We start from the raw sequence: 18,608 nt of genomic DNA, 5'->3' as shown, positions 1-18,608 counted from the left end.
TTATCTCTCCCCTCTCTCTCTTTATTTTTCCCCCTCTCTCTTTATTTCTCCCCCTCTCTCTTTATTTCTCCCCCTCTCTCTTTATCTCTCCCCCTCTCTCTTTATCTCTCCCCCTCTCTCTTTATCTCTCCCCCTCTCTCTCTATCTCTCCCCCTCTCTCTCTATCTCTCCATCTATCCCCCTCTCTCTCTATCTATCCCCCCCCCTCTCTCTCTCTCTCTCTCTCTCTATATATATATATATATATATATATATATATATATATATATATATATATATCTTTATCTCTCCCCTATCTATCTATCTCTATATATATATATATATATATATATATATATATATATATATATATATATATATATATCTCCCTCTTTTCTTCACTCCTTTCTCACTTTTTTTTGCCATGCCTCCTTTCACTTCATTGTTTTTAAATAGGATTTTTTAAAAGTTTGCATTTTTGATTACAAAAAACACAACAAAAACTCCCTTAAAAAATACTTTTAAAATATATCTAATGTGTAGGTCACAAAAGCACGAGAAACACGGAATTTTTTTATAGTCCCTGTTTACTTGTCTCCTCACGAGATCAGTTAAAAAGAAAGTCTGTTTTTAATGTGGGAAAAATTCACTCCACCCCCAACAAAAAAGACTTATCTTGATAAAAATTAAAATTTTTCAGTCTAGAAGGATTTTTACTTCACTGACTGAGAACCAAAAAGATGAAATGTAATGAGAACAGATACTACACTATTTTTTATTGCTTTTCTTTTGTGCTCTCTTATTTGATTTATACAATAATGTGCTAAGGCTATTTGCGTTTGGACCTATCTTATCACTTTTCATACGCATTTAAAAAAAAAAAAATCTTGATTAACAAAAATTTGGAATAAGTTAAAAAGATTTCCACTTTACTCATTCTAAAATAAATTGTGCCAAAATTAAATGTCGTCCCATTAACTAAAAGATTACAATTTTAAATTTAATGAATACATTAAAAAAAAAAATGTGTCATTTTATTGACGTGAATATTGTTTTGTTGACAATTATTTTTACGATAAGAAACATATTTATATTACTTGTTTTGATTGAACTATTGTTCTCGTCTTGAGTGTTACTTGGTGTAGCCTTCGACCTTCGTCAGGCATGTTGGACGGTATCTTGGGGAAAAAAGGAGAAAAGTTACTGGTTCCATCTCGTTTCTTTTCTAAGATAACAACCAACATGCCTGGTGAAGGTCGAAGGCTACACCGACCAAAACGTTTCACAAATAACACTCAAGATGAGAACAATAGTCGGAGCAAAACAAGCAATATAAATAATCAGCTCTCCTCTAAAAAAAATTAAAACTGTAATAATAAAAATATTGTTTTAAAAAGAAATTGATAAAAAATTAAAAAAAAAAAAAAAAAGAGACACATTTTAATTTTAATGAATATTTAGATGTTCTGGTCCTACATTTTTGAGATGAGGATTGATAATTCATAGTTGGGATTTTTCACACTACTGTTCTCATCTTAAATGTTATTAAAGAAGGTCGGAGGTTCAAGATTAATAGCTGTATAATCCGAATATTTAGGTAACAATAACATTTTTTTTTTTACAGAAGAAGAAAAAGGCATTTTTTTCTAACTAGTAGTTTTATATTAGTGACTCTGACGGGCACTATTTCAAAAAGAATGATTTTTAAGAGTAAATTATACAGAATGATGTAGAAAACACTGTGAGAATTTCTCCAGAGTCTTTTCTAATTATTATACTTAAAATTAAGTGTATATTTTATTTTTTTTTATATATATTTGCTTCTATTGTCCTCTGTAATCCAATTTGTATAATTGCTTTTGATTCGCCATGTAAAATTTTTTTAGCGTTGACAATGGCCAAGATTTTGTGACCGTCTTTCAGCAAATAACTATCTTTGTTCCTATTTACAATGCCTCCCCACGGGACAGACTTAGACACCAGGGTCGTTTTTTAATGTGGAGAAAAGGAACAAAAATAAAAATTGTCTCAGTCGTGAAGGATTTCTCCTCCACTGACAGAGAACAAGAAATTGAAGTGCAGCATCTGAAGAACAGATACTACACTGTAATCTTGACCCGAAAAATAACTATCCTTGTTTACGGGAATAAACACATTTAAAACAAATTTTTTTTTCTCTATAACAGAAGAGCAACGATAACCATTAGATTTATTCCTATTATCAACCCTACTACTACTGCATTTTTGGTATTATTACTATAACAACGATGACCATTATTATCATAACTCCAGTTTTATTGTTGCTGCTAATATAGCTACTGCAACTATTACAACCACTGCTATTTTCTTTTTCGTCATTTACATTTTTTGTTGTTGTTGATTTTATTATTTAGACAACAATTCTCAGTGTGTCCCAGACTGTAGATTTATCAGAAATGTTATCCAATTCCGAAGCTCAAATTGATTATTGAGTGGTTAGCCTTATCAATGCAGTCCGAACTACTACTGGTGCTACAGCGACAATATGCTCGCCGCCTAAGTAGCAGTCGGGAAAGGGAGCGGGGATTATCCGAGAAAGCTGCTGCTGCTGCTGAGTTGCCATTCATCTCTGCAACTGCTTGCCTCTCCATTCCCCTCTCCCCCCCTTCCCTCTTTCTCTTTTCTTCACCCTTCCCCATCCTCCTCCTCCCCTCACCGTCATCATCTTCGACGCATCCACTGTTGCAGACTCTTGCTGCTCATCAGTCATCCCATGTTGCTAAGTTCAAACTGTGAGCATCCGTCTTATTATTTGCCTGTGCCCCCCCCCTCTCTTCTTTCCTGAACCAGAAAGAAAAAAAAAAAAGATTACTGGGATGCGCGGGCATCTTCTCCGGAGCTGATAGAAAGGAATTGGATCGCGTTTTGGATTCACGAACGTGTTTTGATTGTTCATGCTATTAAAATGTATCTCTTTATATTGATTTACCCACTAATCCCAATCACTTTTCTCAAATAGAATTTTTTCCATATTGCAGATGCCTCATCGTGCATATTCTTCTCGGTGCACATACGCACACACATGCGTGTGTATGTTTCTCTTCTTTTTTTCTTCCCTGTTTTGGTTGAGCTGAGGATGGGACATCCTACTGGATACCAGACATTGAATTGAAATATGAAACTATGGCACTAACCCTATGCAGGTTGTACTGGCTTCCTCCAAAGGAGAAAGTTTCATGAAATTTACCAGCGGTCCCCAGTCACATGCATGTCCCCGTTAGGGGAGATGACAACGTTAGGTTTTTGCAGTTCTAGTTGGGAGGTGTTGACGTCCTCCTACATACAGCACCTGGTATTCCTGAATTAGTTATCCATCTCATACTAACCAGGCTCAACATTGTTTAACTTCAGTAATCTAGCAAGAACTGGTGTGTCAACGTTATTATGCATTTATTATTCATTTACCATCTCATACATTATGCCTATCATAACCGAGAGATCTTTTTAAGATTCTAATCGTCCCTTTTAATGCAATTGTTTGAATCTCTCTTGCACTTGGTTCACCGGATATATTTGCTTGGTAGGTTTTGAAATTCTAGCAAGAACTGGTGTGTCAACGTTATTATGCTGTATATGCCAGACATTCATTTACCATCTCATACATTTATGCCTATCATAACCGAGAGATCTTTTTAAGATTCTAATCGTCCCTTTTAATGTAATTGTTTGAATCTCTCTTGCACTTGGTTCACCGGATATATTTGCTTGGTAGGTTTTGAAATTCTTTTTTTACGAGTGCAGTTGCTCCTATAATTACTGGAATAGAGATCTTCCTAAGATTCCAGTTTCTTCTCATGTCATACATAAGACGTTGGTATTTTGCTAATGCTTCCTTTTCAACTCTGTTTAGTCCAGCATCATTAGGAATACTGACTTCTACCAGGGTTGCTTATTTCTCCTTCTTGTCCCATATCACTATGTGAGGTTTTATATGGCTCGGTTTTCTAGTTACATAGCTGTATGAATTGAATAATCATGGTGGGTGACTTATTTCTAACTTCTCAATTTCCCAGGACTTGTTGCCGCATTTAATATGAAACGTTTTAAAGATGATCCATTGGAGATATTTCCACACTCCATTGCGTTGTATTGTATGTGTGTACTAGCAAGTTCCTTATCACTGTGCAAAGTGAGGTACTTGAAAAACTTGAAACATTAATTTAAAATAACATTCCATTTCATAAGTTTGCTGTTAAATATGACAAAATCTTTTCCATTTGTTCATGTCGATAAATATTAGCAAGTGTTTTCATATGGGATAACTATTAACATTTTGGTGATTTTTTTTATACAAATTTATTGATCGTTTAAATCCGACCGTAAAGAAAGAAAAAGAAAGAAGTAATCTATTTCCGCTTACACTTACAATTTACAAATAGATCGCAACTTCTTGAAAATTAACTTGGACCATCTAAAGGAAGAAACATGTGAACACAAATGCTAAATATTTGTCTTTGAAATAAAACCCTATTGTTAAACAGAACTAGTTTTTATATTGAAATAAAAAAAAATAATTGAGTTTAAAAAATAATATAATAAATAATAATAATCTATAATATAAATTTCACCTGTCTGTTTAAATGTATGTATGTATGTTTGTATGTCTCGCAAAAACTTTCGATAGAGGCGACAGATTTTCACGTGATTGGTATCGTTTTGAAGCTCGACCCTTCAGACAACAAATATCGAAAAATTGGCTAAAAACAATTCTTTCACCCTCAACTGGGCACGTTTCTACAGGGAGGAGTTGATTTTTTTGCCAATATTTTCGAAAGTCATCCTTCTTTTCGATTGACTAGCCTTAATTTAAACCTACCATCACTTACGGTTTGGCGATGGGCGCAATGGCTAACGCATTACGTTTTTTCTTTTCACTTTGTTTTCCTTCTTTGTTGTACAGGTTCGAGCCTGCCTGCCTACTACACTTTTTTAATTTTTTTTTGCTCAACACACACCTAGAAACACTCGGGCTATGCCGGCCATCCAGGCTAGTTAATAATAGATAATAGTTAATGTCCCTTTTCAAAACCAATATGCAAAGTAGTTAATCTTGTAACTGATATTAATCAGTATATATATAAAAAAGGATTGTGCGTCTATTGTGTAAAATTGAATCCACTTGAACGAGGGCATTTTAATTTTAGCGTTTATGCAAGAAATAAACAAAACTTATTTGTTTAGATATATTATGAAAATATATTTATGGCAATTAAGCTACACGGAGGCTTCTGCTTTTCATCCTTGTAGAGTATCGTCAGGCTGAAATGCAATTTGTGTTATCAGGTGTTTTATGATGTAAAGATTCCAATATTCTTTCTGCTTCCGTTACAATTACCAATTCTGTTCTAAATTCCTGATTTCGATACAATTACTGATTCTGATTCTTTTTATTTTCTAAATATAGAGTTGTCTTTTGGAGGAGTTAATGCAAACACCAGGAAATATGTGCATATAATTTCCCAAACGTATAAATAAACTTATGGTTTTTAGTTTTACTAGTAGTTTAAAATTAATAAATATTTATCATTTCATCATTAATACGAGCCATGAAAAATTAAGTTTTAACAACAAAAAAAAAAATAAAAACTATGAAAAGCATCGTTTTTGGCATTGGAAAATAGGTATGGATTTTTCTGATTCTGATACCAATTCTGATACCCTCAAAAGTTCTGATTTTCTCAATTCCCAATTCCAATCAATCATCCCAATACTAATATATACATGTTTAAAAAAGTAATATAATAAATAGTATGACAATTAATAGTAAATAATAGTTAATTAATAAAATGTTCTCTTTTAGAACCAATATGCCTTAAACTGGGCACTTGGGAGTGCTTGAATGCCATAATGCCAGTACAAGTAGATTGGGTTGACCATTGTCTGATGGGTTGAGGGTACCGGATAGACAGTTCCTGGCTGCTGTTCCCGACTGATAGTACAGGTATCCTAACTCTTTAGTAGCGCTTAGAGCAGCTGCTCCATCAACAGTTGTATAATATCGGGTTGTTTGTAGTGCCATGTCGCGCATGGAAAGGGACCCTGCACTCATCCCCGGTGGGCTATTCCGAGGCCACAATCCTAGTAGATGGCAGGAGAACTGATGATCTGCTTGTGTTGCATGTCTGGTATTCTGCATAACCACTTGTTCAGCATCCCTTACCTAAACTGAAACTCTTAAAAAAAAAAAAAAAAATGATGACAGTACAATAAAAAATTATGCTAAAACCAGGCCCAAACTCGAACAAAACCAACCTGCCTTCTCCCTTGAGGCTTGCATTTACGAACATCCGTGGGCTTAGAACTAATTTAAATGATGTCGAAGCACTTCTAACAAGCACCCCGGATATCTTAGCACTAAGTGAGACTAACCTACACTCCTCTATCCCCTCTAACTACTTTAACATGCCTGGATATCTCCCACTCCTGTACCCTAATAAACAGTCTCTGACAACATAGATCCAGCACTTTCCCTCGACACTAGCGCACAAGTGCATGTGTTTGGTGACTTGAATGTCCACCACAGCAACTGGCTTGGATTTTCTACTCACACAAACGCAGCTGATATGACTACATATAACTTCTCTATATCTCATTCCCTATCACAGATGGTTACGTTTCCAACCCGTTTCCCAGACCAGCAAGACCAACACGCATCACTTCTAGATCTGTTTCTGACCACAGTTCCCGATGACTGTGTAACTAATGCCCACAGCCCACTTGGGAATGCCGATCATGCCGTGGTAATAGTTGAAATAGCCCTAAACTTGAGACAAAACTGAAGAGCCACTGCTCAAAACAACGAGATATTATAAAAAGCTGACTGGGAAGCCATCAGGGATCTCATCAGGGACGCCCCATGGCAAAATATCTTTTCACTTCCTGCTGAACAGTGTGCAAAAGAGACCACTGAATGGTTCAAAACAGCAATTGAAGCAGATGTTCCCACACGGAAATTTTATAGCAAGCTCCACTCTCCCCAATGGTTTACTTCTACTTGTACAGCCGCCATCGCGCAAAGGCAGCATGCGTACCGCAGACTTAACTGACATAAGTCCAGTTCAAACAGACAGAAGTATATAGAAGCCAGAAGTAGCTGTAAGAAAGAAATAGCGACAGCTAAGAGAGAATTTACTGAAACCACCAAAAAACGCATTGAAGCACAAAAATTAGGAACCCGCGACTTCTGAAAAATCTACAACAGTGTAGTAAACAATGGGCAGTCAACGATTCCCCCCCACTATCCAACAAGCATGAGGTTGTTTACTCTGCAACTGAGAAGGCTAACATGCTTACCAGTCGGTTTGCCTCCAACTCCACACTGGACCCTGCTAACCATCCTCTCCCTGACTTTCCTTTGCGGACAGACGCCACACTAGACGATCTGAAAATCACCCTTCTCAGGTGCATGCTATCATAAGAAATCTTGATATTGCAAAAGCATGTGGACCTGATCTCATCCCGGCTGTGCTATTAAAAAAGTTCTCCGCCGAAGTAGCTCCAGTTCTCTCCAAACTTTACAACCAATGCCTTAATGAATCTTGCTTTCCTGCCTGATGGAAAACTGCATCGGTAGTACCAGTTTTCAAGAATTCTGGCGAAAGAACTGACCCAGTAAATTATCGCCCCATTAGCCTCCTCCCATTTTTCACCAAAATAATTGAGACAATAATTAACCAAGCTCTAGTCCATCACCTTGCAGATGCTAAACTTTTGACTGACCAACAATTTGGATTTAGACAAGCCCGTTCAACAGCAGACCTCCTAACTGTAATCTCAGAACATATATACCAGTCACTGGACAAAGCAGGGGAGGGTAGAGCGGTAGCTCTAGATATATCTAAGGCTTTTGACAGGGTATGGCATGGAGGTCTTCTCAGAAAAAATCAGATCATATGGTATCACTGGAAGAATACATGACATAATTAAATCCTTCTTAGATAAGAGAAAAATCTAGGTTGTCCTAAACAATACGATATAAATGCGGGAGTGCCTCAGGGGTCTATCCTGGGACCTCTGTTATTCCTAATATTCATAAATGACCTCTCTGACAAAATTGCCTGTAAGATGGGTATATATGCTGACGACATCACACTCTATAACAGACACGACAGGAAAACAAATGAACACATATCTAAAGAAATGGCAGAAACACTAGAGGATGACCTCCGATCTATAGTGGAATGGGAACATAAATGGATGGTCACATCCAATGCTGCCAAGACTAAGCTTGTTTCCTTCAATAATTATAAGAAACCTTCTCTACCACCAATAGCAATGGTCAATGACTCTTTATCTGAAAGTACATCCTTTAAACTCCTCATCCTAACGCTCTCAGGAAACATGAGTTGGAATAATTACATTGAGAGTATCGCCAGGACCATTGCGAAGAAGGTAGGTTCTCTCTACCGCGCTAGAAAGCTACTAATGCCCGAAAGTATCCTATACCTCTATAAGGCCACCATTCGCCCATGTATGGAGTATTGTTGTCATATTTGGGCTGGTACATCTACCACTAGTTTCTCGCTCCTAGACAAGGTTCAAAAGAGAGTCGTCAATCTGATAAGTCCTGGACTGTCATCTAAACTTCAGTCCCTGTCCCATAGATGAAATGTTGCATCCCTCTGCCTTTTCTACAAGTATTTTAACGGGGAATGCTCTGACAAACTGCAAGCACTTGTGCCTCCTTGACGTAAATACCCTCAACAAACCTGACAAGTAGCTAAATCCCACCCCTTCACAGAGATCCCTAGATGTAAGAGAGCCTTCTACTCCAGTAGTTTCTTCCCCAGGACAGCAAGAATTTGGAATTCCCTGCCGGGTCCCTGCTTCCGTAACTGTACTGACATGCAGAAGTTTAAGTGCAACGTGAACTGACATCTTGCTGCCCAACTCCCTACACAGTACCCCTGATGCTTATGTCTCTGATAGTAGCCCCCTACAACAAAGTGGCAATATGCCTTGTTTGGGGTGAAAATGTAAAAAAAAAAAAAAAAATTGCAAATTAGTTAATCTTGCAACTGACATAATAAGTATGAAAAAGGATTGTGAAAAATTTGAATTAATTTCGAGTCTTTTAACTTTGGTGTGCAAGAAATAAGAACAAATTTTGCATTTATTTTATATGTATATATATATATATATGAGAGAGAGTAAGTAACGAAAATATATTTTTGGCAATTAAGCTACAGAGGGTTCTGCTTTTCATCCCTGTAGAAAATCCTCAGGCTAAAATGCATGGAATTTGTTATAAAAAAAACAAATTAAATTAAAAAAAGTAATATAATAATTAAAAAAATTAGCAATTATTAGTTAATTATTAATTTCATCTAAGCAGTTAATCTAAGAGAAAAAAAACTCTGACAAAAATTACAAAACACAAACAGACGAGCTCTCTCTCTCTCTCTTATGATGGCCCCCATAACCATACTGTAACTGTCATCAGTTGAGAGCTAACAGCAGCAGATAAGGCTTCTGGGTTGGGTGGACTCATCCTATCTAAAATCGGGTAAACTTTGATTAAAAACTTGAGTCTGATAGGGATCAATCACCTCCTTCAGTGTCCCATTGAGCCGTCCGTACCTTGCTTCATGTGCCATTGGGTCATCTGTCCCTCGCTCCATGTGTGACTGAGCCACCCGTACCTGGCTCCATGTGCGACTGGGCCACCCGTACCTCGCTCCATGTGCGACTGGGACGTTCGTACCTTGCTCCATGTGCGACTGGACCGCCCGTACCTCGCTCCATGTGTGACTGGACCGCCTGTACCTCGCTCCATGTGCGACTGGGACGTTCGTACCTTGCTCCATGTGCGACTGACGGCCCGTACCTCGCTCCATGTGCGACTGGGCCGCCCGTACCTGGCTCCATGTGCGACTGGGCCGCCCGTACCTGGCTCCATGTGCGACTGGGCCGCCCGTACCTCGCTCCATGTGCGACTGGGCCGCCCGTACCTCGCTCCATGTGCGACTGGACCGCCCGAACCTCGCTCCATGTGCGACTGAACCGCCACTACCTGGCTCCATGTGCGACTGAATCGCCCGTACCTCGCTCCATGTGCGACTGGACCGTCTGTAACTCACTCCATGTGCTTCTGGGACGTTCGTACCTCGCTCCATGTGCGACTGGACTGCCCATACCTCGCTCCATGTGCGACTGGGCCGCCCGTACCTTGCTCCATGTGCGACTGGACCGCCCGTATCTCGCTCCATGTGCGACTGGACCGTCTGTAACTCACTCCATGTGCTTCTGGGACGTTCGTACCTTGCTCCATGTGCGACTGGACCGCCCGTACCTCGCTCCATGTGTGACTGGACCGCCTGTACCTCGCTCCATGTGCTTCTGGGACGTTCGTACCTTGCTCCATGTGCGACTGACCGCCCGTACCTCGCTCCATGTGCGACTGGACCGCCTGTACCTCGCTCCATGTGCTTCTGGGACGTTCGTACCTCGCTCCATGTGCGACTGGGCCGCCCGTGCCTCGCTCCATGTGCTTCTGGGACGTTCGTACCTTGCTCCATGTGCGACTGGACCGCCCGTACCTCGCTCCATGTGCGACTGGACCGCCCGTACCTCGCTCCATGTGCGACTGGACCGCCTGTACCTCGCTCCATGTGCTTCTGGGACGTTCGTACCTGGCTCCATGTGCGACTGGGCCGCCCGTACCTGGCTCCATGTGCGACTGGGCCGCCCGTACCTGGCTCCATGTGCGACTGGGCCGCCCGTACCTGGCACCATGTGCGACTGGGCCGCCCGTACCTGGCTCCATGTGCGACTGGGCCGCCCGTACCTGGCTCCATGTGCGACTGAACCGCCACTACTTGGCTCCATGTGTGACTGAACCGCCCGTACCTCGCTCCATGTGCGACTGGACCGTCTGTAACTCACTCCATGTGCTTCTGGGACGTTCGTACCTCGCTCCATGTGCGACTGGACCGCCCATACCTCGCTCCATGTGCGACTGGACTGCACGTACCTCGCTCCATGTGCGACTGGACCGCCTGTACCTCGCTCCATGTGCTTCTGAGACGTTCGTACCTTGCTCCATGTGCGACTGGGCCGCCCGTACCTGGCTCCATGTGCGACTGGGCCGCCCGTACCTGGCTCCATGTGCGACTGAACCGCCCGTACCTGGCTCCATGTGCGACTGGACCGCCCGTACCTCGCTCCATGTGCTTCTGGGACGTTCGTACCTTTCTCAAAAAGTTGATTGTGTGTTATCCAAGCTCAATTTCACTGTAAAGAAAGTCATGCACAATAATGTATCTGTCCAGGTTACTGTTTTTTTTTCTTTTTTTTGTGTATTTTGTTTTTGATGCACAATAGCATAAAATCTGAAAAATCTCTGAAGAATGGTCACACTCAAAACCGAATAGTCGAGAAGCATTTTCAATTCTATTCTCCTCTTTGACCTTCTTCAGATGCGTTTTTTTGAAGATGGGGAATCTTGATGCTGAATCCAAGACTGCATCAAAAATTTCAAATTGAACACTTATTTAAGCCGTGATGATAGATTGTTTTCACTTTGTAAAACATTAATCGGCAGAAGCGTTAATTAGTATTCTTAGTCAACAATAATACGGATTGAAGACTGTTAATAAATACTTTTAATTATTACGCTTTCGTAGTTTGTGTGGACAAGATGAGAGTTGTAGTCTAATATTATAAATATTAAAATAAATCACACTACAGTAGATTCGGTGTAGTGCTCAACATTTGTATATTTCACCAGCATTCTTTGTTTTAAGCATGTTTCATTAAATAGCAAAAACAATTTCTGTCTAGATATTTTGGTTTGGATCCTTTCCAGTCTTCTTTTTTTTTCCCTTCAGGCAAGAACTGGCTGATATAACTTCCATAGTCACTGTTGACTCGAGTACTTTTAGATTTGCTTGGCTCCATTGTCATGGATAATTAACTATTCACCTTTCTCACAACAGCACCATTGCTGAACAATTGACTACCCCCACCACACACACCCACACACCCACGCTCTCAATTTTTGAAAACCTTTAGTAGACAACACATCTATTCTTGAACAAACCACTAACAAACATAAACTCCATGCACTAGAAGAATTACTAATTAAGACAAGAAATCAAATATTAACGCAAAATTCCAATAATAGCGATAATTAGCAGGGTACCCGGCATTGCCCAGTTGTAAAATATGCATAAATATTATATTTTAATTCATGCAGGTTTCTTAATTATTACAGAGACGATTCTATATTGATTATTATTCAATATATAATAATGATTTTAAGTTACTAAAAAATGACTTTGGTACCATTCACTAGAATCGAAACCAGAATGTCTAGCGTTCCAATCTTAGTTATTATCCTCTTAGAAGCATTAAAGCTAAAAAAAAATTCAATATTAACAAAATAAATTTCAATACTAGCAATAATATTCTTAAATGTTGTTTAACGCGACATGAATAGTTGATATAGTTAACATGTGATTTACTGAGGCTTCTATTAATATGCTGAAATCAGTTTGGTTTTAATTATTCCCGATGATGGATCCAGATGAAAGTACTCGTGTTCACATTGACTATAGCAGCTACATCAGCCAGTTCTTGTCTGAAGCAAGAAAATTGATAAGAAAATTAGAAAGAATCTATATTGTTATTTATACAGACATGTTTAAATGCTGTGACACTAGCATGTGTTACAGTATGTTTCAGACCATCACTCCCAAGTAAATCCCGGAATCGTGTATCGCATTATTAGAAAAATGAAATAATTGTGTATCGGGCATAAGATGCACAATAATTATGATATGTTAGATAAATTTGTGATTAGTACTCGTTATGAGATAACTCAGCACGTCGCACGTTGGCAAATGAACTGAAAATGATTTTAAACGGATATGCAGACAACACCCAACAGGTCAGAGAGGAATCAAACGAAAGAAGAAACATCAGCAAAAGAAATGTCTTTCTCTTCATTTTCTAACATCGTGTGAAACAATTGAGTTCAAGCACAAAAACATATTTAAATGTAAATGTCAAAAAAAAAAAAAAAAAAAAATTAACTCGGCAACTTAAATAAGGGTGGAATGGGTCGGGGAAAGGGGGGGGGTTGAATGTAAAATACTTAGCTGAGGAAACAGGTATTATCCAAACAAATAATTTTTTTATCTTTGAAGATTTGCAACAATCTAATGTATAATGGTACGATCTAATATAATCCAGTTCTCCTTTGTATATTCTCCCGTTTTCTGCTTTCATTTTAATTACATTCCGGGGCAGGGTGTTTATTCTTGTCCTTCCTTTCTTAAGTATGTGCACTCTAAGAAAATCATTGGTTTTCTTACATTATTAAGTTTACTAAATGCTTTCTTTTCTATGATCTTCATATTTTGTGTTGTTTTTGTAGGGATCTTGCCGCCCGAAACTGTCTGGTTGGTGAAAACCATCTTGTGAAGGTAGCCGATTTTGGGCTTGCTCGTCTCATGAAGGATGACACCTACACAGCTCATGCTGGGGCCAAATTCCCTATTAAGTGGACTGCTCCCGAAGGTCTAGCCTACAATAAGTTCTCTACAAAATCAGATGTTTGGGGTAAGTGCTTTAGCAGTGTCATGTTTTTTATTTTTTATTTTATTTTTTTTTTTTATTTTGTATAATAATATATAAATATTTTTTTTGTGTGTATACTATATGAATAAAATGTTTTTATATATAATATTTTTTTTTGTATACTATATGAATAAAATGCTTTTTATATATAATATTTTTTTTGTATACTATATGAATAAAATGTTTTATATATTTTTCTTTTTTTGTATACTATATGAATAAAATGTTTATATATATATATATATATATATATATATATATATATATTTTTTTTTTTTTTGTATAATAGTATAAAAATAGTTCTTGTGTGTAATAGTTTATATTTTTTTTTGTGTAATAGTATATATATAGATTTTGAATAAATAGACAAAATGCCTTTGAAACCAGGTCTAAAATGTTAATATTTTGAATCTTTTTTTACCTTGACTTTTTATTAATTTCAAATAGTAAAATATCCATCATTAAATAAAGTCTGTTTTTTATTTTTCTATAATTAAGAATGTCTTCTTCACTGGTCAAATGTCTATCGAAAATTAATAAAAGTCAAGTTTCAAAAAACAGTGCTTATTTAGAATTGCACTTATTTAGAAAATTAAAAGAAAATTCAGGAAAGTCTTTATAATGTACATACTCTTCACAGATCAAAGATGGCATATTCCAAAAATCTTGCAATTTGATCAAGTTTCTTTTTATTCAAAAAAATCAAATTTTAAGATGTGTTCAATGCGAGAGAAACCAGTTGCCATATTTGATTATATTCAAGGGCAGACAACTCACATTCGGCCATTTCTTTTATTTCAATAGAATGTCGGAAAGGCAACATAAGCATTCAATAGAAAACGTGAAAAACCAAAGAAGGTTAAAAACAAATAAAATATGCAAAATAAGACTTTTTTTTTTTTTTTTTTTTTTTTTAGAAAGGTCAATTAATAATTAAAAAATCTCCCCCGACCAACGTTTTCTGAAGACAATGCTCATCAATGGTTGCTCAAAATAATTGCTAAAAATTGTAAAATTTGATTTTCTTTTAAAAAGAAAAACAAAAAAACGTACATGATCAATTTTCATGATTTTTAGAATATAACATCTTTATTCCTTGACAAGTAGGTACACGATAAAGGTTTTATTTTTTTTTCAAAATAAGTGCAATCCTAAATAAGTATGAATTGATGATTTATTTTTTAAATAAAATATTTGCATTTCAAATGTCGTTTCTCAAGGCATTTTGTTTTTTGATCCCCCGACAAAAGGAGGGTGGACCTGTAAATTCACCCTTGTCTGTTTGTCTGTCCGCACTTTTCTCAATAACTACGCCTTAGAATTTTTTGTAATTTTGCACAAGCATTAAACATAATGAGTAAAAAAAGTAACAGAACAGATTTTCCAGGAAAACTCGCGTTTCCTTCGGCAAGGTATGGCATAAGGGTCTACTTCACAAGATTTCCAGCTATGGTATAACTGGAAGTGTTTTCTCAATCATTAAATCATTTCTCTCCGATAGGCTCATAAGAGTAGTGGTCGATGGACAAAAATCAGAGGCCTGCAGTATTAATGCTGGAGTCCCTCAAGGGTCAATCCTGGGCCCAACTCTCTTCCTGATCTACATCAATGACCTCCCTAAACACATACTTAAATCATTCGTTGACATCTATGCTGATGACACGACCATCTACGGCAACACATCAAAGGCTGTAAATGACAAAGTTCTCTCTGATTCTCTTTCCTCTGATCTCGAGCGCGTGGTTCAGTGGGGGAAGACGTGGATGCATCTAAAACCAAACTTCTATCCTTACATCATCAACGCTCTGATCCCCATCTGGCATCAATTGTGATGGATGGCTCTCGTCTGGGAGAGGCCCCGTGTTTTGACAAGCTTCTGGGTTTGACCTTTACTCCTGATCTGAAATGGAACATGTACATCAAGTTGTAGGGGACTAGGATATATAAATACCCCAATCCCGTTACAAAAGAATAATGAAACGAATGGAATTGAAGGAAACAAAGACTCAAGTAATGGATAAGATAAACATTGTTTATTTGATGTTGAAAGAAATGAACATTTTAGTTATAACATGTCCGCGCGTATGTAACCAATGTCCGTTGCAGGACTGGTGTTGTAGCAAGAAAAGGAAATGTGTTTTCATCTCAAGTTTGGGTCATTATTGTTTGTTCGCGCATGGGAATTGAAGTGAGTGTTGTAGTGGAAATGAGAATCCAGCGTGTAGGCAAGGAAGAGGATATTAGAGTAGTCATCAGTTAGTAGTCAGCTACGCGAAGGTGTTCTTAGTGGCCAGTAGTAGATGGAGAGAGAAAGAGGGAGAATGTATACATACAGTCATTAGCTCGTGCCCCATACATAGTAGGAAGTGGGCGTGAGGTGCACGTGCGTGCGCGCCGAAACGGCGGCGGCTTGTTCGCCCAACCTCTCTAGTTGAGAGTTGGTCCTAAAAAGAGGATTAGAAACAGCTTGTCTCCATGTTTTATACTGGCTTCTGGAGTGTCTTTTGCGCAATGTGTATTTCCTTAGAAAGCGGAAGTGACGTTGTCCATGTGTGTGTTTGTGTTCGCATGTGTGAATACATGTGTATACGTAAGCGTGTGTGTATATATACGTGAATGTGAGTGTATGTACGCGAACGTGAATATGTGTACATGTGTGGACGTGGGCGCGTATGTTTGTGTGCGCGTATATATATGACAGCTTGAAATATGAATGTGTTCTTGTGTGAGACTTGAAAAAGGCTCGTACAAATACTGTTGCCAAGGTCGCTGGAAAGATGGTGGGATCCTTCTACCGCTCCAGAAGATATCTCACTGCTGATGCAATTCTCTATCTGTATAAAAGCCAAGTACGTCCAAGGATGGAATACTGCTGCCATATCTGGGCAGGAGCTGCTAAAAGCGGCCTATCCTGCCTTGACAGAGTACAAAATAGACTTTGTGGCTTAGTGGGGGATGCCCTTTTCTCTACCCTGCAACCTCTCTCCCACAGAAGAGACGTTGCGAGCCTATCCTTGTTTTATCGTTATTTCCATGGCAGGTGCTCGTCTGAACTCCAATCTCTGGTCCCCCCTCGCCAATCTTTCACAAAAAACACCCGTCTAGCTGAATCCACTGTGAAAAATTTCCCCCACTCTTTATCTGTGCCTAAATCAAAACGTAGATTCCATGAACAAAGCTTCTTTCTTAGAACTGCACGCCTGTGGAACTCTGTTCTGTCTGCCTGCTTCCCACCTTACTACAACCTGGATGTCTTCAAGTCCAACATTAACAAATTCCTAATGAACCGCCCCCTTAAGTAAACACTTCACCAAATCTCCACACTAACGTACTGTACTTGCAATAACCCTCATCCCTGTGTGGCTTCTGGGCCTTGATAAGTGGTGACTACCATGTAAAAAAAAAAAAAAAAAAAAAAAAAAAAAAAAACAGACATCAGTTGGCACTGGAATAGGTAGCTAGACCTCAGTGGATGCTCAAAACTACAGGAGGCGTTGGAGGCTGGAAGCTGTAGTAGTGAGCTGGAGCAGCTGGAGTTTTCTGGTTTTAGAGTTTGAGCCGTCAGGTAGTCGTAGAGAGTGAAGTCCTCTTACAAGCAGTTTGTGGTAGTAGCTCTGAAAAGGTTTGAACTACTGCTGCTGAGACCCTTTGGCTGCTGAGCTTGAACAACTTGACGGTATCAGTCTCTAGAAACCAGTAGCTGAACATTAGTGGGCACTGGAACAGGTAGCTGGACGTCAATGAGCTCTGGACAATTTAACTAGGCTCGGGCAACTGGACTGGGTGCTTCAAAGTCACATTTCGGGAGGCTATTTGCTCCCTAGTTGACTTGGGGAAAGTTTTTGGCGAGAAAGTGCTTTTCTTTATAAAAGATTGCTAAAGTTATAGATGATAGTGTTGGAAAATAAACACACAAATGACTATTAATTTCTGATCGAACTTCTTACAATCAAGTGTTTTAGCGATTTATTGACTGTGTCTACATTAATTTTGGTTCGAAATCAAAGTCTGTTGTTTTTGTTTGTGAAAAGTCAAGTTTTATGTGTGTTTTCTTGATTGCAATCAAAACAAAACAGAAGTCATTAAGTATGCATGCGACGATTGTCGGTCACATTTTTTGCCGACAAATGTAGCCATTTTTTGTTTTTTTAAGTGGAAGTAATTGCACACACGCTGCAACAGAACTTCTGCGAAATCTCTTTAATTTTAATTGATTGTAATGTATTTGTATTATTGAATAACGATTTACTTATGTGTTCATATTTCCTGTCAATAAAATCTGCCAGGATTGAAGTTATAACAAAATTGAATGTGATTTCTTTTCTGCTTTTTTTTTTTTTTTTTTTTTTCTTTTTTTTTTTTTCTTTTTTTTTTTTATAGCATTTGGAGTGCTACTTTGGGAGCTTGCTACGTACGGTATGTCGCCATATCCTGGAGCTGATTTAACAGAAGTATACCACTTGTTGGAACGTGGTTACCGAATGGATCGACCTGCTGGATGTCCTGCTAATGTCTATAGATTGATGCTCAAGTGTAAGTTGTCGCATGCCTTTATGCTTTTCTTTAGTTTTAAGAGGAGTGTCGTGTTAAAAATACTTAAGATATATTGATATATCAGCTGCAGAGTATATTATCGTCCGATGATTAATTGTTTTGTTTTAAACTTCTTTATTTCTTCTTTCCATTACTTTTTTCTCCCATCTTTTCCAAATTAAGCAACTCTGATGCTTGCCACTCCTGTCCATGCAATTAGTTTAAACCACTCTTGTCTGACAAGTTGAAGGTATATATCTTACAGCTTGTCTGATTGCTGTTTCCGACTGGTTGTACAGGAGCCCTAACTTTTTGGTAGCATTAAGAGCGATTGCTCTATCATCATATTAATTTTTATTTATTGCGGACTATTATTCTCATCTTTATTAGTTGTTTCACGACGTTTTGGCCAACTATTCCTCTGGCCTTCGTCAGGTGGTATCCGCGACGGATAGGAACTTTGAATCTCCTAACTG

General features: G+C 38.3%; 1 protein-coding gene across 2 annotated transcripts in view; it reads left to right on the top strand.

Annotated features, from left to right (window-relative positions):
* Positions 1-18,608, top strand: part of LOC145291919 (uncharacterized) — a 411,504-nt gene that overhangs the window by 368,500 nt on the left and 24,396 nt on the right. For both annotated transcript variants that reach the window (XM_080137767.1, XM_080137768.1), the window contains exons 8-9: positions 13,397-13,581; positions 17,980-18,132. In XM_080137767.1, the coding sequence (XP_079993893.1) occupies positions 13,397-13,581; positions 17,980-18,132 (338 nt within the window). The remainder of the gene's footprint in view (positions 1-13,396; positions 13,582-17,979; positions 18,133-18,608) is intronic.

Source organism: Euprymna scolopes, chromosome 13 (assembly GCF_053919585.1).
Source record: "Euprymna scolopes isolate OS-2025 chromosome 13, ASM5391958v1, whole genome shotgun sequence".
NCBI lineage: Eukaryota > Metazoa > Mollusca > Cephalopoda > Sepiida > Sepiolidae > Euprymna > Euprymna scolopes.
This window is presented reverse-complemented; position numbering and strand designations above follow the sequence as displayed.